General features: G+C 37.7%; 1 protein-coding gene across 2 annotated transcripts in view; it reads right to left on the reverse strand.

Annotated features, from left to right (window-relative positions):
* LOC111872086 overlaps positions 1-24,986 on the reverse strand; it is a 402,164-nt gene that overhangs the window by 8,870 nt on the left and 368,308 nt on the right. The window contains exons 82-86 of one of the 2 annotated variants that reach the window (XM_033754522.1): positions 20,138-20,253; positions 9,861-10,023; positions 9,271-9,384; positions 6,787-6,973; positions 353-424 (exon numbers count right to left, since the gene is read on the reverse strand). In XM_033754522.1, coding sequence (XP_033610413.1) covers positions 353-424; positions 6,787-6,973; positions 9,271-9,384; positions 9,861-10,023; positions 20,138-20,253 — 652 coding nt within the window. Of the gene's footprint in view, positions 1-352; positions 425-6,786; positions 6,974-9,270; positions 9,385-9,860; positions 10,024-20,137; positions 20,254-21,710; positions 21,863-24,986 lie in introns of both variants that reach the window. The other variant, XM_033754523.1, reaches the window with a different exon arrangement.

The raw sequence follows: 24,986 nt of genomic DNA on the forward strand, positions 1-24,986 counted from the left end.
TTCAGGAATGAAAATGACGTTACATACGAGGTTGATGCATTTGTGCATGTCGTACTAAGCAAGGTATAAAAACAGTTGCTTTATGAGGAATTAGTTCGTACCATTGAATATTTGACGCAATAGACAAGGTGTCGCAGAAACCGATGTTGCTATAACCAAGTTTTACTGTACGTTCACACATGAAATAACTTAAATAAAAATTAAACACTGTGGTCCAAAGTACTGAACCTACCATACTAATTTACCTATCAACAGAATCTGCAGACTGTTGAAGACTTAAAACCTCACATAAACCATTACCATTAACACACACAAACACAGAACAATAATACAGACAGACATCAAGAATTACCCATAAGAAGTACAAGAAGAGAGCTGTGATTCGGTGGAACTTGAACCCACAAATATCGGTATCCTTGAGCAGCTGATATTAGGAAGGAAAGAAAACAAGAAATAAGTCTGTAAACATGTCACTATGATGATAAAACATTATGTGCCTCTATGAGGGAATTCTGAGATTCACTCAGTAGTTGAACATAAAAACTGCCATAATAACTCAGTAAAGCAACAAGCTACGTATGCATTCCAAAGTTTTACTACCAAGCCTTCAACTGATGTGGGGCCTCATCTAATGAGTAAAGGCTGTCTGCTGTAGCTAGAAATTTGAGCCTGGGTGCACATGACCTTCCATTCACAGCTGAAATGACTGTGGGAACAGGGAACCAAATTTCATTATCCAATTTCAGATTGCAAGTACAAGACAGGCAAGCTCCCTTATGCCTCCATCAGGTAGTCCTTTAACCCTCAATGCTCCTATGAGAATATAACAGAGTTCTATCTCCGGGCAAATTATACTGGGTTCTATTTATCTTTGATGACCATTCCCATTCAATTCTATCTAGTCCCACTTTACATTCAGTCTGTGACTAGAAACTTGCCTGCCTAGACCTGATATACGAGCACAGCCACATTTCAGAAACAACAAGACCGCCTGGGGATGCATTAAGCTGTACAGCAAAATACACAATACTTTCCTCAAATAACCTTCGAACAAGCATATTTCACTAGAGTCACTAGACCTATTTAGTCACTAAATAGGTCGGAAATGGATATAAAATGTAAAATGTGTGATATTCGGACCTGGAAGAAACATTCATTTCTCGACATATCCTTCACCAACACTGATACACTTGCCCCATTGCTTTACCATTGCATCAAAACCCACGGCACAGAAGTCTGCAAACAGTTTGCTGTCTCAGTCACTCTTGCACCTCCATTTCAACCTCTCTGTCATCAGCAAAATATTTGTGACCAAGAAGGAACCGCTTTAAGTGACAAACACTTCCAAACATAAACAGGAAACATTTATTTATGAATATCTCTTACACACGCAGTCCTTTTGCCCACACACCCCCACACCCCCTGCAAAACAGAATGCTGCTTTTTGGTAATACTCCTCAAGCACGGTTGCCATTTTGACTACTGAAACCAGCCTCTAAACATGCACATGCACGTCTGTTACCTAGACTGCCATGAAGCTGGCCTGTGCTGCTACCTAGTGATACACATAGAAAACCTGTCCATTACAGCTGTTTTACTTCCATTTGTGATCTATTTACTGACTCTTCCTCATACATATAAAATATCTTAGGTCATGAAGTCTATAAGCATCACCCTTAAATTCATTTTCATTTAAGAAATGTCTATTGAGGAAGGAAGGCATTCATTTTGTAAAATGACAAATAAATGTATACAGTTTATAATATGGAGTAAAACAGTTCCTGCACATAACTTCTTTAAATTAATTTTGTTACAATACAGTTTCACAGAAAGACCTGATAACAGAACAGCTGGCTGAGGACTTCACATAAACAAAATTATAGTTCCATTTAATGAATGTATGAGGAGTAGGCCTTCTCGGCCCTTGCACCACGACCTACAGTGGTCTACTGTGCTTTAATTCCATTTAAGTAATGCATTAATATGAAATAGCATGAAATGTTCCAGCTGATACTAACAGATGCCAACAATAGGCCAAGTTACTTCTAAGCACCAGGTCACTGAAGTGTATCTGTGATAAGCAGCTGCCTCACACATCCTTGGGAAGAGTGGTCAGGTTCACAAACTCACTGTCTTTACTATTACCAAGCACCCACTGGTTAGGAGGTCCCAGAATCATTCCAACAAAGGCAATGAACCCAGTGCTTCAGTCTGTAGCAAGTTACTTTGCTGATTTACTACAGCTCTTCACACACACACACACACACACACACACACAGGATGAAATGAATATGAAACAGGTTTTTGAAAGCCCTTCTTAATTTACTATGACCTAATCTGAAAAGACTACTAAAATCAAATGCAGTATATAATAAAACATTCTTCCTAAACCTGTTTTTCGTGTAACATCCAAGGCTGTATTTATTATCATTATCATCATCTTAGAAATTTAAATTATAGAAATGGAACAATAGAGAGACTGTGCTTCATTTATCAATGCATCTCATTGGAAGAAAAATATAAAAAGCCTGATGTTCTGTGCATGTCAATCCAAAATAGTTTAACATCTTATATTAGTCACTATATTTTGTCATATGGTATTTTATAAACCTAACTTCAAGTTGAACTGAGGAAAATCATATATAGGAGCATTACTTTTATAAATTTTAACAACAAACAAAAATAAGGAAGGCTATCTTGATACTTATGATACAGAACAACAAACAATATTTGCAATTATGTGATTCAGTAAAACTGTTAAACATTTAAGCCCTTACTTAAGTGCAAATAATAAAATGAAGTCACTTGGCTTTACCTAATTCTGCAGAATCTTTTTTAAAGAGCAGGCAGAAACGAATTACTTCCCCCCACCTTAAGATATACCATATCACTCTGAATATAAGCCACATATTTTACACATATTTCCCAATGAAAAACTTAGGTGCGTCTTATATTCAAAGCAATATGGCATATATGCAAACAAGTGTTTTTTGATTGATTTGAGGGAAGAGAATACTCTTCCCAACTAAAAGCACTTCAAAATTCCATCCACAGTGATAAAGATAACTTTGCACTGTACAACATTGAAAATGCACCATTCATAAGCCACATACACAATATCCTTTGTTCTGTCATGCATGCTCTACTGTTCATGCACTGTAACATTTCTCCAATATCATGAAGCCTACATTAATTCAAAGCACTCCCATCACCACCACAGATCCTCATGTGTGATTAAGTTTCAACGTATTTACCTAGTGCTAACACCAGAGAGCGTTGGTATACTTGAAGCTCGATGAATCGTTCCTAACCTAAAATAAATGTGAGTGGTGCAATTATATTATTATTGAGATTAGATGTATAATTAGTTGTGGTTCAATTAGCTATTTACATTACTTACACAGCTGCAAATCTATCTTGTTAATTATTGCTTATGTTATTATGGTTAAATTTAAGTTAAAGGCAATGTTTAAATACTGAAAGCAGAACTTTTCCCATTAGAACTTTCTGGAATCGACTTTGTTTCTTAAAAATTGAAATGGTGAGGAGGATAAAGATGATCAGTTTTGACATACGACTGCCAATAACTCAAAAAAATATATCGGAAATGTCAGATGAAAGAATCTGCGAATTAAGTGGCCTGTATTTGATATTGCGAAGCAGAAATAAGAATATTTCTACGGAACTTTTCTATTTATGATAACTATTCCAAAATACAACAGACATAACAAATTACAAAAGTAAGAGTAATCATTCTTATCATTAATCAGGCTCAAACAAATTTGCATAACACACCTTGAGTTGAGAAATAAAACAATACCATCCTTAGATGCACTACTGAAGAATCCATTGTAATTGCAAACATCTACATACAAATACATCTGAATGCATAACAACTTGATTATTTAAACTAGTGACTGTGTTAATCAGTCGCTCATAACAGGTACATATGTAGCAAACACAAGCACACTGTCATGCTTTTCTTTATATCATACAATTCATAAGTATTTATAAGTGGTAATAGCAAGCCAACAAATAATCGGTAATGCCGATAGAATGGGCATTTTATTGGTTTTGACAGAAGAAATTACTCTTCAGTGTCTACCAAACTTCTCTGCATCACATCCCAGAGGGCAGTACTCTTAATTGGGAGACTTGTTTGATGATCTATTGACTTTTCACCTCTCTTAATGAGCTACCCAAATAAAACAACCTGTTTCCAATGACCAGTAGCACACATCCAAATGTGTTTGTTATTATACTGGTACTCTGACAAGCAACACAGCCCAAATTTCCCCTAACAACACTTTTTCCTTTGACTTTTAGCATCCCTACGGTACACTAAAGAATTTCTGTAAATCGGTGGTGTGATGGTGATGTACTAGCACAAAAATAAATGTTATATAACAACTGTACTTTGTACTTTGAAGTCTAATGTGTTTAATGGTTATTTCCTGCAGGCATGAAACTTGGAAATCTAACATCAAGAATGTCAATTATCATTGTGTTTGTACTGTTTGAATTTATATGACAAAGTAAAAAGATGTTCCTTACAAAATATAAGTGCTATTTGGAAAGTAACCTCCGTCCATTTTAAGCAACTAATGTAGGAGTGGCGGAGAGCTCATGCATGTAATGTTGGGTCACATGACTGATTGCCCTGTAAACCATCACATAACTGGGCACACAGTGTTTGTTCTTGTCTCCACAGAGTGAGTCATGATGTGTCCCACAATTGATAATCATGCCAGCTGTGAAATTTGTCCTGCTATCCACTTTCTTCATGCTAAAAACATGAGTGCTGTGGAAATCCACTGTAAATTATGCATGGTTCATGGCCAAAATTTAATGAGTGAAGGAACTGTAAGGCAATGATGCAGAATGCTCAAAGATGGGCAAATAAATGTTCGCGATGAAGGGTGAAGTGGTTGGCCGGCCATCTTTAGTGAGTGATGATCTTGTTCAAAGTGTTAACCAAAGAATTTTTTAAAGATGATGCTTCACAATTTCAGCACTTTTGTGTGAATTTCCACAAATTTCATGCACCATTCTCTATTAGATCACAAGTTTTGTGTGAGATGGGTTCCAAAAATACTCACAGGTGCACACAGAATGGCTTCAGCTTTGACTTTTTAGAGTGATACCACAAACATGGCAATGAATTTCTCAATCACATCATGCAAGTAACAGGTGATGAAACCTGGGTTTCATTTGTGAATGTTGAAACCAAGGAGCAGTCAAATCATAGGATGCACACATATTCACCAAACAAGCCGAAAAAGTTTAAACGAATGTTGTCTGTCTGCCAGAAAGCTGATGCCAGCTGTTTTCTGGGACAAGAAATAAGTGCTGATGGTGCAATTCGTGTAACAAGGGACCACAATAACATCAGAAGTGTGTTGTGAAACACTTAAAAAAATTGTATATGGCCATTCAAAACAAAAGGTGTGGAATGCTGACATCTAATGTAGCACTCCTGTATAACAATGCATGCCTGCAGACAGCTGCTTGCACTTGAGCACTGCTGGAGCATTTCAACTGGGAGTTGTTTGAATCGTCCTCCTTACAGCCCTGATCTCTCTCCCAGTGACTATCACCTGCTTAGCTACCTGAAGAACTGGCTGTGATAACAATGCTTCAAAAGTAACGAGTCTATGGAAGGTGTTAAAGCATGGCTGAGCTCACAGGCGTCAAACTTCGACACAGACATACATAAACTTGTTCCTTGATATAAGTATCTCAATTCTGGTGGTGGCTATTTTGAGAAGTACCTTAAGTATGTACGTAATTTTTGCACAAAATAAAATTTTTTCCTCATTGCTTGTTTCCTTAACAGCTCACCAGAGGTTACTTTCTGAATAGCCCCCATATGTATAAATATTTATTTATACTCTATTATAATGTAAAGTCTGCAGTATGGTGTNATCGTCCTCCTTACAGCCCTGATCTCTCTCCCAGTGACTATCACCTGCTTAGCTACCTGAAGAACTGGCTGTGATAACAATGCTTCAAAAGTAACGAGTCTATGGAAGGTGTTAAAGCATGGCTGAGCTCACAGGCGTCAAACTTCGACACAGACATACATAAACTTGTTCCTTGATATAAGTATCTCAATTCTGGTGGTGGCTATTTTGAGAAGTACCTTAAGTATGTACGTAATTTTTGCACAAAATAAAATTTTTTCCTCATTGCTTGTTTCCTTAACAGCTCACCAGAGGTTACTTTCTGAATAGCCCCCATATGTATAAATATTTATTTATACTCTATTATAATGTAAAGTCTGCAGTATGGTGTAAACATATTTATTTATACTCTATTATAATGTAAAGTCTGCAGTATGGTGTATATGATTTATCATGAAGAAATTAAAGTCTTGGTGCCCTTTGTTTTTCTGTCATAGTGTTAATTTTAATTCCTGATTTGTTAAAGGAACTGATCATCTGACTCAAAAGTTGTAAGAAATGAGCACACGAATATATGATTTTCTATAGGCTCCAGCTTTCTTTTCAGGAAAGAAGGCTAATACTGTTTCATTTCAAATTTAAGGAAAACACTTGCATGGTACACCTACACAGCACAATTTTTAGATGGCTTGGGCTATATCCAAACTACAGAAGTTCACATGGGTACCAAATTAATGTGGTTACAGGAAAAGATTAAATGAAAGCAAGAACATGCACATCCCATGGTTTTTATATAACAAAAAACCATTTTAACTTATAGTAAATGCTGACTACAAATTTCCACTGATTCATAACTTGCACAGATCAATGGCTGTTGCTCTACCTGAATGAAGACCCACTAGATGGGCTAATAAGTCCTGTTGGAGTTCGTGGACGTGAACTAGGAGTTGTTCCATTAACAGGCACTGTGAGTTTGCGTGTGGGTGTGGTGGTACCAGAACCACTGCCTGCAGTGCGACTGCTAGTTGTAACACGCCGGTGAATTGGGATACGGCTGGGTGTTGCGTCATCTGAAGACAAATAACAAACTATGGAGAAACAGTGTCAACATTATGCAGTGTTAATCCTTTCAATCTTAGGTTTTCACTGCATGTCACAAAACAAGCATTGCTGTGCCAGTGGGTGTAATGGAATATTCTGTTACTAATAACCACAAAAACAGTAAAAAAAAGAAAACATCAACTTATGAGTTGTTTTTTGACTGTGACCTCTGGGGATGTGTGCTAAGCACTTCTGCCCCAGGATTAGACATATTCTCCATTAGACATACTCTTCTCAGGTTCTGGAATTTAGACAGTCCTCTTCTAAATAAGGGAGTGGTGCAGGATGTTGTTTAATAGTAAACTTATGAACTCTCAGCCATAAATTAAGACCTGTGTAAAAAGTTGCTGGAAAGAAGGCACAGCTGGTTATAAATGGCTCATTATGACAAAAGTGTCAGTAAAATACCCCAATTTCATACAAGATTTTTGCACATATGTAACATTAAGAAACTATTGGTGTCTATGTTTTTCTCCAATTAAAAGCCATATGTGTTTCATCATGGTTCCAATGTACTGTGGATGATAATACCTGAGTATTTTGCTTTGAAAATATTTTGTCCACTTATATGACATCAAATCAAACTGTGGGAAGTAACAGTTTTAAAAAGCATGAGTCTTTTCATGAGCATTCAAATAGAATTATTTTCACTTTTAAACTCCTCTAAGGGTAGTACCTTCCTGTGGCCTCACACTTCCCTGTTCTCTTTGAGATTAACTTGCATGATATTTTTAAGGTGGAGCATACATACACACAGTCTTCAGATATGCCATAATTAAAATATGTAATCCTTTTAGTGCTATCCTATCTCCCAGTGATATCTGTTGTGAATTCATAAACCTTGGTGTTCTGCTAGATGGCACAATACATGAGGTCAGCGGTCCTTTTGCACATTGGCTCCAGTTCAAGAGTTATCTATTTTAACATGAAAAATGTAAAATAACCATATGTCTGCAAAATAACAGAAATGAATATGGGGATATGACTTGAACAGGGCCAGCATACAAAATTTGTTACTGGGCTGCAAGGGCAAGAGTGGAACCAATAGTGAATGACTGAAATAGGTAACTGACTAAACTCAAATCAGCAGTTGGTGTAGTTGAAACAGGTTATGGGTAAGGTACCAGATTTGGAATCTCCACAAAATGAATGGCAGAAATTATTTTCCTTTCATTAGAATCACTGCCAAGAAAGTTGTGCTGGGACATGGGAGGCAGGCAGGCAGGCAGGCACTTTTCACATAGGTCTGAGAAGTCATGATGTCCACATATTGTTAGAACTTGAAAGCTTATGTGAGCACCATGACTAACTACAGTGAGAAATTGCACATTCACCTCACTGATGACAAAAACCAGAAACACTAAAAAGAATCCTGCTGTCACCTAAAATAGATGTTAGAACTGGAGGGCCCCTTAGAGCAAATGTGGCTTTGCCAAACATCACTGAAATGTTACCTGCCATAGTGTACAAATTAAATTTGAACAAACCAACAGAAATACAAGCAGTTTTGCCTAAACCTGATAAGGCTAGCAGTCTACTGCTTTTAAGGGCAAACAATCATATGGCAAATTTTAGTATTTTGAAATTACTGGGAAGGAACCACTAAAATTTTATGCATGAGTGCCAAAGGACATCTTAAGCCAGTTGTTGCTGGAGTTTGTAAGAGGCAACTCTCAGCCAGTTGATGAAGATAAACAACACAAAGTGATTTTAGAAATTTATATAACACTGGGAACTTAATACATAACTTTCATTCTGATACGTAATAATCTGCATGATAAACATAACCAAACTAAAATTAAGTGATTATTAATCCAATGGGTTGGGATCGTGATAATTCAGCATTTCAGATAATGTGATTAATGTAAAAACTATGAAAGTGTTCAATTGTATGCTAGTAACATGCATCAGTGATTCATCAGTTGGCATCCATTAGATCTCCAACAGTGGAAATGCACTTGAGTCATTATTTACATTCACTTCCTAATAACTCTTTTCTCTTAAAACCTCACGAGGATATATGCCCCTTCCCCCAATGCAGACATCATATTGTATCAAATCTGAGTCAGGCAAACATTAGAACTTGCACTAAAGGGCTAATTGAGTACAGGAAAAAACTGTGCAACACCATAAAATGTTACCACAATAAGCAAGGAGCAAAGTGTGGATATATCACTCACTATGAGCAGGAATCCTGACCACTCTGTTCCCCCCCCCCCTAATCTTTTCATGTCAACATTTGAACACTTGAACTTTGCTCACTTACCTGTGCTGTCAAGGGAATGTGTGGACCCATGCCTGCTGGGAGGTTTGCTGCCTTGCCGGCTCTGAGGTCGACTGCTGGGACGGCTGCCTGCTTTGCTACCTGGCTGACTTCCTCCTAAACATATACATACATTTATAGCACATGAATGGAAAGCAATTATAAATGTCTTTAATTCTGAATACAGGTATTCCTCATTTCATGAAGGTAATCTGTTCCATGGAAACTGTTCCTAAGGTGAAACTTTGTAAAATGAAAATTATATTCCCATGTACCACATACCTAAAACCTGCTGAACTTATGAATGCTAGCTGTCTGTTGCAGTGAAAATGAAGTTCATTACACGAAAACGAGGTATAAATTAACTTGCTTCATTGTAGCAAACTCTGTATATTGAGTGTTTGTAAAATGAGGGATAGCTGTACAGGTAAGCTCAGGAAATCGGAATACTTACCTGCAGCTCTTTTACTGGGGTTACAATTCTGAATAACACGATTCCACACTGCATTTGCTCTGAGCAAAGATCAGACTGTCAGGAAATCCACTTCATCTGGAGAAAGTGATATGCTTGCCTCAGTATTTCTTGAACTAACCTGGAGTGAGGCTAGACCGAAGTGGTGCAGACCCCTTCCTTATGGGCCGGGTCAGTGTGCTCTCATTGTCACTGAGAGAGTCTGGAGTACGGGCTCCACCAGAGAATGATGACCGCCCCGTGTTACGCCCCATGGGAACACTGCGTGCACTGCGCTCTCTTACCTACAGTCCCACATAAACATACAGCTAAAGCATTCAGCAAAGATAGATTTTCAACGAGTGAACATACTGTCCTTTGGTGTTATGTATATACTTTTGATGCTAACATAACTACTTAAATTAGACACAATTTATGACAACATATCGGAAAAATTTTTCAAAAAGAAATTAAGGAAAGAAATGGACAGTTTTGCCATGAAGTGTGCATTTGTCAGCTGCAAGTGGTATTCAACACACACACACACACACACTTATAAAGCAAAATGAATCTACTGTCACTGTAAGAAACATAAGCATAGCAATATAATAAATATCACAAGTTCAAGTTTCTTGGATACATTTTCTTTTTAATTCATATATTTTCTATTAGTCTTGAAGTTTAGAAAAACAGGTTGTGAGAGTAAGTACTTGATTAATCTGGCTAGGATACAGTCTACATGTAGGCTCTTTGGCAAAGACACATTTCTTTCTTTCCTCCTCCTCCTCACAGCAACACTTCTGTTTCTAGACAGGCAAATCTCTTCTATCTTTTTACAATCTATCCTTTTCAATTTCTAGACAGCGTTTTCTTCACATCGTCATGCTTTCCAGTACTCTAGTGAATTGTCTGACAAGACAGGCCTCTTCCTCTGAAGTTAATTCTAATGCCCTTCTCAAGATGTGTTCTATCCATTCCTTGTCACATGGGAAACAATTCCAAGAGTTTCCCTTCTAACTGCATCAACCAAATGTTAGAACTGGTTCAAAATATACTTTATAAACCAGTTCTGCGCTGCTTCGGGACTGTTCTCTTCATAACATTCCTTTTATAACTGGACAGACTTTGCAACTATTTTGTATTTTTCTCCTCATTTCTCACATTTACTATGACAGAGGTTCATTCCAAAGTGAGTGTATGTAGGTCGTACCGAAACTTATGAGCAACTTTTTTTTTTTTGCATGCAACCTGGGAATAGCAGACGAAAGAGAGTACGGTGGTAGGTGGAACCAGCTGTTGTGTTAACCTTGAGTGTCTTGTAACATCAATAGCTTGCATCACGTGAGCAGTATCACTCCTAACAAAATGGCTGACAATGATATGTTGTTTCACCAGCGTGCTGTCATCGAATTTCTTGTGAAAGAGGAAATCCCTGCTGCAGAAATTCACCAGACTTCAGCGTGCTTATGGAAGTGTGTGCATGGGTGTGAGCAGTGTTCGAAGATGGGTGAAACATTTTAAAGATGGGAACACCAGCATCGAAGATGAGCCTCGGAGCGGTCATCCTTGAACAGCCTCAACTGAACGCAACAAGGAAAGAGTGGATGAGATCATTCAAGAAGACAGGTGTGTGACTGTGGACACAATAGCCCGAAAACTTGGAATAGGGCACAGTGCAGTATAGGAGATGATTGAAAGCTTGGGCTATAGAAAACACTCACCCCCACACTGCTTGCCTCACATTGGAAGCAACTGCAAAGATGGGGTGGGAAGTTCTTCCACACCCCTCCTATAGCCCTGATCTGGCACCCTCCGACTACCATCTTCTCGGATTTGTGAAGGATCAGCTGCATGGACAACGTTCCGAGAAAACGGAGGCAATTCAGAAAGCAGTGTGTCGGTGTCTTCGGATGGCTGGAACAGAATTTTCCAGAAAGGGAATTTTCAAACTCCCAGAATGTTAGGAGAAATGTGTACAAAGAAGTGGCGATTATGTGGAAAAATAAAGAAAGGTCTGTAGATTGAGGTGGTGTATTTGGTTTGTCAATAATAAAGCATGTTACTTTACAAAAAATTGTTGCTCATGACTTTCAGTACGACCCTCGTATTTGGGGGAAATGAACTGCATGAAGTAAAAGAGGTAACATAATGACTTAATTTTACATGACATTAAATATGCTTATTTACCAAGTACAATGAAAGCTACACATAAAACCAACAGTAAGACTAATCTTGTAAACAGGAAATTATCTCTAGAAGATAACTGAAATAAATAAAGTACTTAAAATACCTCAATTGGTAAAAACATCTTGGATTTTAAATCACATAAACAATATATTCAGTGGTTTCTGAGTGATTCTGGGTTTAACATGAAATCCCTAAATGCATGAAATTATACCTTCTTGCCTGTCACACCTTTCAGGCTTGGTATTTTATCATGTACTTCCAAGTGCATAAGTAACCAATATAAAATGTAATGTGACAAGTCAAAGCATTGACCAGGTAATAGCTTGATAAATACCCTACACTATATGCATGCAATGATAGAACAGCGGAGCTATGCAACCAGTTTCTAGGCAATGGCTCGGTAAACACACTTCTGCATGGACAGTGATGTCACACAACAGTTGATAGAGACCAAGTGGCATGTTTTCTGTAGGTCTGCACCAAAGGTTTGTGGGGGTCAGCAAAGATTGTTGCAGGCAGTTGCAAGCTGGAGGAGTGAGAAATAGATGGACTTCACTTGAGTTCCGAAGTTCCAAGGGAACAGCAGCGTGGCCAGAAGGATTAGAAGACTGTGTGTGTGATGTTACATGGGCTGTAGTACATTGATATTGGGAGAATGTAATTTAGTGTGACTTTTATAGTTCTTGTGTTCTAAATCTGTGAAGATTAGTGCAAATAGACTGAAGAGATTAGTATGGAGTGCTCTGTAGTGTCAAAATCAGCAACAGTGTAATATTTAATTGTAGTTACAACCTGTAGGTGGTTAATAAATCCAATTACCAATCCAAACCCCATCTTTAGTCAATGTGACACGTGACAGTATACTGCTCTATAGAAGTTGTGGAAGTGTCCTTATAGGATCCAATCATTTTAAACAAAGCAAACTATACACAGAGCATATCAAAGTCTACAGTGAAATTAGCAACTATAAGCACCATTTAGATTGTAACAAATATGCCTACTTTACCATTTCATCACTTATCACCTTCCTTTTCTCCTTCATATGGTACTGAATCCTTCTTCAGAAGATGCCAGATATTCAGTTTGCCAAGAGATTACCTGTTTTATGAAATCCAAAGGTCCATTCATCATGTAAGGTTTGAGGTTCCCTGGATTCTTGCTTGGCTTAATCACTGACCCCAAAAACAGAGGTCACATGGTCCTCCGAAATATTAGATCACTTTTTGGTGAACTACACAGTGTTATAACCCAGAAGAAAGAACCCTTCATCAGGTTCACATAAGCCTGGCAGCAAACTCCATCCTGAGCCAAATGAATCCAGTCCACATCTACACACCCCATTTCTCCAAGAAAAATCTTAATACCATTCTCTCACAATGTTGTTGACATTGTTGATGTCATTTAGCTGTACATTTCTAGGTTCAACAATTCTCATATTTCTTGTTACCTGTTAGATTTTGATGAATTCTGCAGTGATCTGTTATTATGCAGTTCATATTATAACACAATCCCAACACTCTCCTGCTAAAATGCTCTGTTGGATAATGCAGCTTCATGATTAACATCAAAATCTTCCAGATATAAAGAACAGAAGATTAGATGCATTAAAACAGCAACGTTATTATGAATCTAATTCTTCATATAACAAATAATTAAAAGTGTTGATATTCTGAATGTAATAGACAGTAGTCATAGTTTAGACAAAGCCCTCCAGAATTCTGGACTTTTAATTTGGTCAACTGACTGTTACAGAATAGCATTTAGATAAGTATCGAACATTGACAGCAACCTCATCAGGGGCCTGGCTCTAACAGTTTTGTAACACTATTCTAATGCATCATATATTTAAAACAAAATTACACGTTAAAGAAAAAATCAGAAATAAGTTGTAAAGAATTGTATAGTGATTTTAAAAACAATTAAGATGCATATTTTTCAAACTAGCAAGTATCAAAATACTTAATATTTTTTCTAGATATCAGACCATACATCCTTTTACAGAACCACAATTATAATTTTAAAAAACAATAGGAGAAGGGCACACAGTCTGGGGAGGTGTGATATTTTTATGAAGGAGGCATAGCCACCTCCTGACAAACATGAGAAACTGAAGATAAAATAGTATGCTCTGTTCTTCTGGCTGTGCCATAGCTCAAGTGGTTAGTTGCTGGCTTCCCACCGCGGCAGCCCAGGTTTGATCCTGGGACTGGTCAAGTGGGATCTGTGTGGACAAAGTGGCACTGGGGCGGGTTTTCTCAAGTACTTTGGTTTCCCCTGCCAATCTTCATTCCACCAAATTCTCCATCATCATAATCACCTGGGGCAGGTACAATAAGCCAATCAGTAGCCGCTGTGCTGAGTGGACCCAGCTGGACTCCACCTCCCACTAAGCGAATTAAAAAAAAATGCTCTGTTCTTAGCAGGGGTAGTACTCATTTCTGCTATTGGTGAGACTTCACAAGTTGAAACATTTTTTCTGCGCTGAAAGATATTTTGCTGAACAGATTTTAACAGGAATTTTCTTAAAAAAATGTGAGTATATATCTGTGTCTGTTAATGTTATTGTTATGAACACAAGTGATGCTTTCATAAAAACATTTTAGTTTTATTTATGAGAAATATACAGGGTGTCCCAGGAGGAATGTGCCAAACTTCGGGAGGGTGTTCCTTATGTTAAAGTATGCCGATATAACCCAAAACACCTATGTCCAAAGTTGAACGGTTACGGAGATAATGGCCCGAGAAGTGTCAAACTTTGACCGGGGTTACACACTTGTTGATTACAAAATACATATTAAAACTGGCAGGAATATGTGGATTCTGTAATGTTAATAATGTACGTAACATCAAACCAACTTGTGAGTGACGGAAAGCCATAAAATTGAAGTACAAAATACTCGCTCGCCATGTCATAATTGTCCTTAGGTTTCCAAGCAGTATACATAACACATGACTGGCGAGCGATGACGTAACGTGCTGACTGCGCGTTCTGGTATGAGCCAACTACATAAGCACGGCTAGGGAGTATCATCGCACTCAAGGACAAACATAGATAAGGGCTCTCAGCTGAGAGGTACAGCGAGGTACAGTGCTTGACCTGCCAGAAGACCACACTTTTCTTGGGCCATTATCTCCGTAACCGTTCAACTTTGGACATAGGTGTTTTGGGTTATATCGGCATACTTTAACATAAGGAACACCCTCCCGAAGTTTGGCACATTCCTCCTGGGACACCCTGTATATGATGCAGGTCCAACCAAGTCCACTTCTGGTGCCTATTATGGAGAGACTGGGGTACTGCATTTTGGGAAAACGTGCAGAATTGTTGTCATCAGAATTTGATGAAGAAGCTGATCTCAACGATTCTAACAAGGACACTGACTGGGGTGATGTAACTGACAAAAATGCCGATGCAGAATGCTTGTATTGTGAGGGGTTATTCTCAGATAAAGTGGGCACACAAAAATTGTTTTCATTCATGCCTCATCTGTGTGACAATAAATAATAAATAAAGTCAAGGGTGAGAAAAAATATCAGTTTCTTGTAAATAGTTCAACCTAGCCAAATTACAGACCTATGGGTGCCTAATGTGGGGAAGGCACTGCTCTCCAGTTTTTGCTGTATTTAATGTGTTATTGTCAACAATGTTTCTAATGCAACAGGCAATAAAAACAAAGTAATGTTTCCCATTATTTTCCTGCATATTGTTTGTTTTGTTTCTCTGTAAGCACTTTAGAGAACACTCCCAAAATTATGCACCCTTCCTATATATATTTTATATCACGTACAAATACATACATAATCTTGAAAATAAAGGTACTTTCTAATTTGGATTTATCATATTTTAGAATGCTGAGCTTCCATTTAATATACACATTCAAACTCATATACAGGGTTTGTCCGGAAAGTAATGCAATTTGTTTTTTCCCGCCACTCCTCCTGGTCGCAGCGTGTTTGGACCAGTTTGGAAAGGGGGGAAGGACTTTTAGCTTCACAACGCTTCTGAGCTCAGTCTGCTCTGAGCTCTGGAAGCTTCAGGATTGCTGTTACCGTGAACTTCCTGTTAGTGCCTGTGTCACGACGCGCAATAGAGAAAACTATCGAACATTACGCGATCAAGTTCTGTGCTAAACTGAACAAAAGCCTCGCCAACACCCACCAAATGATTCAGGAAGCCTACGGGGACTCTGCTCTCTCCTATTCTCAAGTCTCCAGATGGTTGAAGTAGTTTAAAAATGGCCAGGAAGAGGTGGAGGGTGACCCCCGCTCTAGACGGCCGTCAACCAGCAAAAGTGATAAAAATGTGTCTCATGTTCGTGATCTTTTAAATACCGATCATCAAATGAGGGTTCGAATGATAGCAGAGGCTCTCAGTATTCTGAAAACCACTGTGCACGACATCGTTACCGATAATTTGCATATGTGGAAAGTGTGTGCCAAGTTGGTCCCCAAATTGTTGACTGACGACCATAATAAGAATTGAATGATGATCGCTAGTGATCGCAGACTTCTTTTTGTTCCCGAGGAAAATGAGTGCCGTGAAAGGAACCCACTTTGGAACCACTGAAGCGATCCAAACCACCATGACAAAGGCTCTAAACGAGGTCCCCGTCGACGCCTTCCAGGATGTGTACCGTGCATGGAAAAGTCGCTGACAAAAGTGTGTGGATGCCCAATGGGAGTACTTTGAAGAATTTTAATCGTTTGTAACGATATCTTGAATGTATTTTTTTTTTACAAACTTAATTGCATTACTTTCCGGACAAACCTCGTACATGAACAGCAGCAGAAATGAGCAAAAGATGTACATAACAAACCAGAAATCAATTAAACATACAAATTTCCTCAGAGTGAAAGTATCAACAAGAGCACTGCAGTAATAAAGTCACAGTAAAGCATGCTTATGAAACGAAGTATTTCAAATTTCACTCCAATAACTGATCACAAATCGCCCGTTATGGTAACAGTACACAAAGATCAATGTTTCATGTGGTTATAAGACTCTACTACATGAGAGAAATTAGTTAAAGAAGGTCCTGAAGCAAAAGTGGTTCTAAAGTTTTCTCAGAACGATGCTAAGCTGCTTAAAATTAGCACTAACTGTCCCTAGACACCCCAAATTTACCCTATTATTTCACAAAAGAGTTATTAAACATCATGTCAAGTTATGTCCCTCATCTCGAGTTTGGAGATTAATACGTGAGAGGGACTATGGTCGCATGTACTGTAACACACAAACAAAACACAAAGAAATTACCGAACTCCCCAACAGATGTCACTATATGATGAAAAGAAAACCTCTTTCATGCACTTAGATCACAAACAGCAATTTACATATGATCTACCAAACCATGCAGAAATTAGTTAATTCTTCAACAAATGATGTCACTAAATGACAAGCCTACTGAACACTTCTGTCGCCAAGGCCAGGAATGAAAATTTACACAGCACTTTTGCATGTATAGGCCAGTTTTGGAATTCACAACTGCTGCAACACACAGATGAGTCATTGCTCATGAAACTGAGCCCTTCTTGAGAAGCCGCCAATTGTGCAGCTACTTAAGAGAGTACCAGCATTTTATGGAACCCGAAGGTGCATTACTGTGTTCACAAGAGCCCTCCACTTGCCCCTATCCTGAGCCAGATCAATCCAATCCATACCATCCCATCTAAGATCAATTTCAATATTGTCCACCCACCTACACCTTAGTCTTCCCAGTTGTCTCTTTCCATCTGGCTTTCCCACCTCATCCTCATTGACTTCCATCATTCTAATTATACTTGGAGAAGAGTAAAAGTTATGAAGCTCCTCATTATGCAGTTCTCTCTGTGTTTACTTCTAGACCAACCTCCTTACCAGCGTCAAGTAAAGTTTGTGTTTCTCTTTATGGTATCTATATTATCACCCAGTAGATTCACATCATCAGCACAGACCAACAGTTGATATGACCGATTTAATTTCAGTCCCACCTGGTTTTCCTGGACCTTCCTAATTGCATATTCTAAGGCAAAGTTGAAAAGGAGTGGCGATAAAGCAACTCCTTGTTTTAGACCAATCTGGATAGGAAATTTATCAGACAAATGTTTACCAACATGGACTTTACTATACGTTTCTTTTAAACACATTTTAATCAGCCCAACTAGTTTCATGGGTACCTCAAATTCTATCAGAATATTGTACAACACTCCCCTCCTAAATGAATCATATGCTTTCTTTAAGTCTATGAATAGCTGATGTACTGTGTCATTTTACTCCCATATCTGAGACACAGATCATATGTGAGAATCTTCTACAGTCACTAATGCTTTCAGGACCCAGGATGTTAAGAGAAAACTAAGTTACTGTTAGTCTGACAACTCACCCAATGGAATCTTGGCAACAACTGATGCTCATCTCCTATTGCAATTACCGCCACTAATTCGCCAATGAGCACAAGGGGCAAATAAATAAACCATTAATGTAGATGTAAATGACGCATTGTATGTAGGAGCTAGTACTTACCTAATAGAAATCAAACTATGGGCAGTTCACCCATGCCAAGGAAACATAAATTTAACATAACGAAACAGAAAAAAAAAATAAATAAATTTAGCAGTTAAAAATGTATAAATGATCCAGAAATTAAAATAATATACAGCAAGAGTAATCTGATGGACCGCATGGTGGCTTATACACACAAGCCTGCCCAGTCTGTCTCAGAAGAATGGAGAGAATCATCTCATATGTTCAAGTGCTTGAGTTTGCTACTTGGCCAGGAAGAGTTTACACCATCGTACCAACTTGTAGCCCAATATACTACAGCGAAAGGAATGAGATGATATGAGGAACCTGCCTATACAACCAAAGCTGCACAAGGTCAAACCACACACAAGCTTATATCTGCAACAAGACAAATGCCGCCACACAACTTGCATCTTAGCATCATGGGAAATAGACATACAAAGCTAATACTAGTTAGACCATAGATTCAGTTCTGTAATTGCCTGTGCCTGTCATGCTTGTGAATCCCTTTAGGAATAATGTTTGTATGCAGAACACAAAATTGAAACTTCACAACTACTAAATGCAATATTTAGGATTTGAAGTTCTCACAGCTGTAGTTATAGAGTTATATATTCTGGGAATAATGCCACGTTGTCCATCAAAAGCCAACTAACATTTTGGAGGAACATATCACTTCCATCTTCAGGGCTGAACAGTAAGCTCAGTAAGAAACCAGCTCAACTCACTTTTCAATCCTCAGGATAGAAGTGTCATGTTCCTCCAAAATGTTGGTCAACTCTCAGTGGCCTACATGGTGTTAGATCTCAGAAGACAGACTCTTCAAATACAATACTGCCTACTTCAACAGAATTAAAATCTGATGTTTCAGAGACTCTGTCTCATGTCAATTATCAGGACCTACACCTCAGTCCATCTGTATAACTCATCAAGTAAATTCCTAATGAAGATAGACAATTCCAAAATGTCCTTCACTGTAAACAGCACGTATCACAACTCTCTTCACTTAAAGCAGATACAACTTTGTTCTTTATAATTTTACATGTAAAGGAGAAGTATCTAACATTTGGCCCAACAAGGTAACTGTAATATCTGTACAAGTTAGAGCATGGGCAGATACTTTGCACAAAGGAATCACTTCCACACTTTTAACACTAATCTGAAGCATGTACAGGCAGCAGTGTTTGGGTATACCACCTGCAGTATGCAACTACTGAAGTCTTAATTCAGAGTAGTATGAAATACTGGTCCTTCCAGCATTGTCACTAACTTTACTTTCTAGAAGGTACATTCATATTGAATATAAGAAAATAACAGTTTGTAATCATAAATACATTCCACCATGAAACTGTCCTCTCATCCTCAAAAAGGATCTTCATGGATCACGAAGAGGGTAGGGTAAGGTAAAATTCTGTTGAGCTTAGTTAATTAACTAACCAATCAATTAAACACCACACAATGAAAACACTTAAGGAAGTGGGGGTGTAGCTCCACCAATTAACTTTGGCATTCGAATGAGGTGGGTGGTCAGCTTGACCACCTTCACCACCCTTGCAAATTTACCCCTAGTAACCACAATGGACTCAAATGGATCACAATATTGTATACAAATTAAAATACAGTTTGATAAAGGAAACAGATGAAAGCTCATGTCATTTTCCATGATGCAAGAGAGTGTTAGATATGCAACACACTGAGTTGCAGTAATGATGGCAGCATTGTTTATTTACCCAGTAGTACGAGGGGAGCCCAGATGAGCCCATGGCGAGTGGGTATGAGCAGGGCAGGTCCTCACGTTGTCTCAGGCTTTCAAATATCGGCATCAGTTGATTCATAAACTCCTCAGCTGGAAAAGTCCGTACCCAAACTCCAGCAACTGACTGAATGTAACAGCTCTCAAATCAACAACCCTCTCATGGAAAATCTAACCTAAGAGCCAATGTCCCATACTCTTCTGGGAATAAACTGCTAGAAGAAATAACCTGAACTTTCATGCAGAATACATCTTATTAAACCTGTTGACACAAAATATACTCAAAACAAATATGGGCCAGAAGCTGCCTATGTAACCAAACAAGGACATCCCGCAGGACATCTAATGAACCCAGATGAACTTACAGGTAATGCAGCTTAACTTACGTAAGTAAGCTTACTCTATGTAACATAGCTTAATTTACATAAGTAAGCTTACTCTATGTAACATAGCAATCAGTGTTACAGAAAACAATAGTAATTTTACGTCGCATCTCCTGAGGTAGTGTGTTCTGAATCCATGCAAAATGAAAACAGTACTGTGACACTATACCATACCTTCCATCAGGCCATAAGCAGCAGTCCATTCAGTGGTACCGATATCAAAAGCTCATGCATCAAGAATGTACATACCAACTAATGACCTCACAAAGAGTTACAATGTCCACTAAGAGATGCCAATTTCACTTGCAACGCTCTAAACGAACAAAGCACCATTGTGCCTCAATAAGAATCACAACAATAGAAATCTGTAACTAAGTACTTGTTCTTATGGTCTTTTAACCTGAACATTTATATTTTCCCTGAAAATGGTGTTATTTTTAAGGGAATATGAAGATAACAGACACCAACTTTATAAGCTTCCACAAAATAACGTATAAAATGTGGAGAAAAACAATTTCAGAAAATCTAGTGTTGATATTCATTATGTTGAGACAATAAATGTGTTTTTATTAGGAACAAAAAATCGGGAAATGGCCTTCAAACTCTGGTGTACTCGTAATTTGGGGCAGAGCATTCCAGACTGCCATGAGTGAATTTTAAAAACTTGCAGTATGTCTGTGATTATCATCCATCCACCCACACACATTCAGAGCATTGCTTGCAAATGCAATTAACATCTCCTCTGAGAGCTCAAACTGTTACTCCCAGCAAACTTGAGTAATGTGTGGTAATCAAGTTCACTGGGAAATGGAAGAAATTAAAATACAACAAGGAAAGAAGAGGAGAGATATGATGTGTTTCTATGATGTTTGAAAACACAGTATAGTGAAGAAGAAACCCATGGTGAATAATGTGCATGTATTAGCCTTCTACTAAACATGTTCTTCTGATTTCAAGGATGGTACTTAACCAATATGACTGTGTCAACTGGGAATGGGATGCACAAGTTTAGATTTTCAAATGTCTGAAATAATCAGTGCAGCTGCTGAATTGCAAAGAATTCTTATAAGTCTGTCTAATAAGCATCAAGCAGAAAATTGCAGATGCACCTGAAGTTACAATACACTAGGAAACAAGGGTACTGGACCAAGGACATGCCAGACAAACCTTCGTGATGGGCCCAGCCACAGACTGGGAACGCTGTGATCCTGCTGAACTGGCACCCGGACTGGCCTTGGGTTTGAATGCAGTCATACTCTGTGACACTCCCTCTGCCAAGATGAACTGTTCACGCAGCTCGATGTTTGTGCGGCCCTTGGCTGCCATTCAGCACGTAAGAGCCCCCGAGTGCGAAGCAATCATGTGCAGGGATTGGAAGGAATAGAGGGTCAAGAGAGGGAGATGAAGATGGATGCCATGTCATTAAGAAACCGTGGGTGAACGGGTAAAAAATGGAGGGAGTAACAAATTCAGTACAAATGACCATGGATGTTGCAGGAAGACCAGGCAAGAGAGAGACAGGAGGACAAAAAGAAACAATACAATAAGCAAACCAAGGAAAACAATGCAGATGCATAAATTCAATATATACATCTCACAAAAGCAGTGGATAATAATCATAAGAAGCATATTTAAAGGAGACTGAGGTCAGGGGACCATGATGCTAATTCTTCCCGAAAAGAATAAACACCTTTTCCCTTAACCTACAGTCTCTACTCACAAAACTAAACTAAACTATACACCAAAACACCATAAAGAAAACAACACCGTGCTTACATAAACTAGTAGTGATATACAACAAGCGCATTCATTACAAGAAAACAATTATTTCTAAAGACTGAAACATTATATAAAATATCACTTCATACATGGACAGCTTTTTTCTAACCATAATCTTAAATCAGCAGCTTCCAGAATTCAAACCCGTTGGTAACAGATTTTTTTCAATGCTACTTTACTAAAAGTTGCTGCCCACTACCTGAAAAAACTTCTTTATCAAAGCCAAAATTCATTAAGTCACCTTAATACATTTTATATCAATTAAGAAAACTGATGACATAATAGAAAAATAAGACATCTTAAAAAGTAATAACAGCAAGAACTAATTTGAGGAGATATTAATAAACTCAAAAATTTTTATTTTATGCACAGCACAGGGATTTTGTAGAAAAGAATTTTATGTTAGTGCCCTCATACAAATTCAATTGTAGTGAACTGCATGTGCCAAGTATGTCAAACACCACACAACAATAAAAACATTTTCTTTATCTTCATCCATATGCAACAGACTTATGTAAAAATGGTGTGTCCTATATTCTGTGTGTTGGATTAACATCAATGTTCAATACTTGCCACAGTTTCAGTCATGGGGGAACATGCTTTCTTCTGGAATGAATGCACTTAAAAAGATTTGCTACTCAACTACACAAAAACAATAATCATACAGGAGGATGGATGAAATTAAATAAAACTTACAAGAGCCCAGTGTATGTAAAATCATAGAAATAAAATGTTAATTTGATATCATTTAATCCAACAATTAAGTTAATTAGAATGTAACTTATCTCTAATGTCACTTCACAATGATAGTTCTTTTGCCATAAGAGCAAATCTATTTTAATGTACTGGAATCACAGCCTTCTCACAACATCATATCAGCATTATTCAATTCTATGGGAACAGTGAGCTTATTAACAGCATCCTACACCTCTGACACAATTTCTGATCTGAGGCAGAGAACCAATGGGATCTTCCCTCCTCCAATCATGTTACTGGGACTGCAAGTTGAAGACAAAGCTTTAAGGACTCTAGGTAGATGCCACATTTTGTGCCCTTTTGGTGTGACAGAACTTCACAGCTGTAGTGAATCAAAATGGGATTTAAAAACCCCCTTACTAGCAAGACAGCAATCTGGTTACAAATGTTATTCTATTTTACAACATACTCTATTTAAAAAATCCACATCATGAAATTAATTCCTTCAAGGCAAAGAAAAAATCATATAATGTTGCCACAACATCCACAGTCCACATTATTTTAGTCATGTTCAACATTTTGTCTTCTTCTCACTTCAACCTGCTGTGATACTTTCAATTGTAACAGAATCAATGAGATTTCCTGACCATTGCATTCACTAATTCTTTGTGCTACAGTAATAAATTATCATGGTGTTTTATTCTTTTGTTTAAAAAATTTATCTGTTCATTCATTATTCAGCATGCAGGTAAAAATACACTTGTGATGAATTCACCACTTGCCCCATATCTATGATACACTGTAGAAACTCTATTTTTTCAAAACCTCCCTCTCAATCAATATTACACTTCACGAGATATGGTGTATACAAGATTTGGAAAACAAGTTTCGAGATTCATTTGTAATTTTGCACAGGGTGAACTGGCAATGCTGTTACTTATTATGACACTACCATACTGTGATGCACAACTGGAAGGGAAAAAGGGTTATACTCTTATTGTGACAGTGAAGCAACTAATTTTATGATATGAACTATAAATATTAAAGTACAGAATACTTCACAACTTTATTTTTTGTAATATTAAGTAATTTTGCAAATTGTTTGATGTTTGTGCCATTAACACGCAATGGACAGGGATAAAATATCACATAAATTAACTACCATGAACATCAGTTACCTTATTTGGTTCTGTGTATTTCAGACTAACATGTTTACCAATAAAATACTAAAATACTTAAAAACATTCAGTGGTGTCAGCAAAATCCTACTGGGGTGGCCAGTGACAAACACATGCAATACCTGCAAGGCCTGACATGATTCAATCTGGCTGATGCTCTTGAGGCTGGTTTTCCACTGTACACAATTCGTGTAAATGTGGAAAGGCCACAGCTATACACCATATTGTGAAGAGGGTAATTCATATATAGTTTACTGCAATCTCCTACCACTCATCCAAATGTCTGGATCATACTGGACACACTGGATTATTACTTCATATGAAATCCAACCCAACTTTCATTTTACTTCAGAGGAAAAGGGCAGAATTTTCATGTTCCACTCACATAATTCAACTGAATTCTACATTAAATTAAGCCATAATAATGATTTTGGATCACTCTGGTAAATGGGGCTTCCATTTAAATGCAGCTGAAAGCCAAAATTAATTTTTAGGAATATTTCCTTGAACATTCACTACTCTAAAAATAAATAAAATTTTATATAATTCAGCGAGATGAGCACATTTATTTAACATGCTGTACTACCTGTAACAATATGGCCACATCATCTAAAATGGGTTTACAGATTAAATTTTATTAACATTAATTTAATATTAAAATACACCTGAGTGCCCACTAACAGAATTCCTAATTATTATACCCCATTAAGCCTGTGTATTTCACGAGTCTTTCTCATGTTGTATACAACATATTCTGCAAATCTGCTATTCATTTGCATTGCTCTTATAT

The sequence above is a fragment of the Cryptotermes secundus genome, unplaced genomic scaffold (genome assembly GCF_002891405.2).
Source record: "Cryptotermes secundus unplaced genomic scaffold, Csec_1.0 scaffold356, whole genome shotgun sequence".
Lineage (NCBI taxonomy): Eukaryota > Metazoa > Arthropoda > Insecta > Blattodea > Kalotermitidae > Cryptotermes > Cryptotermes secundus.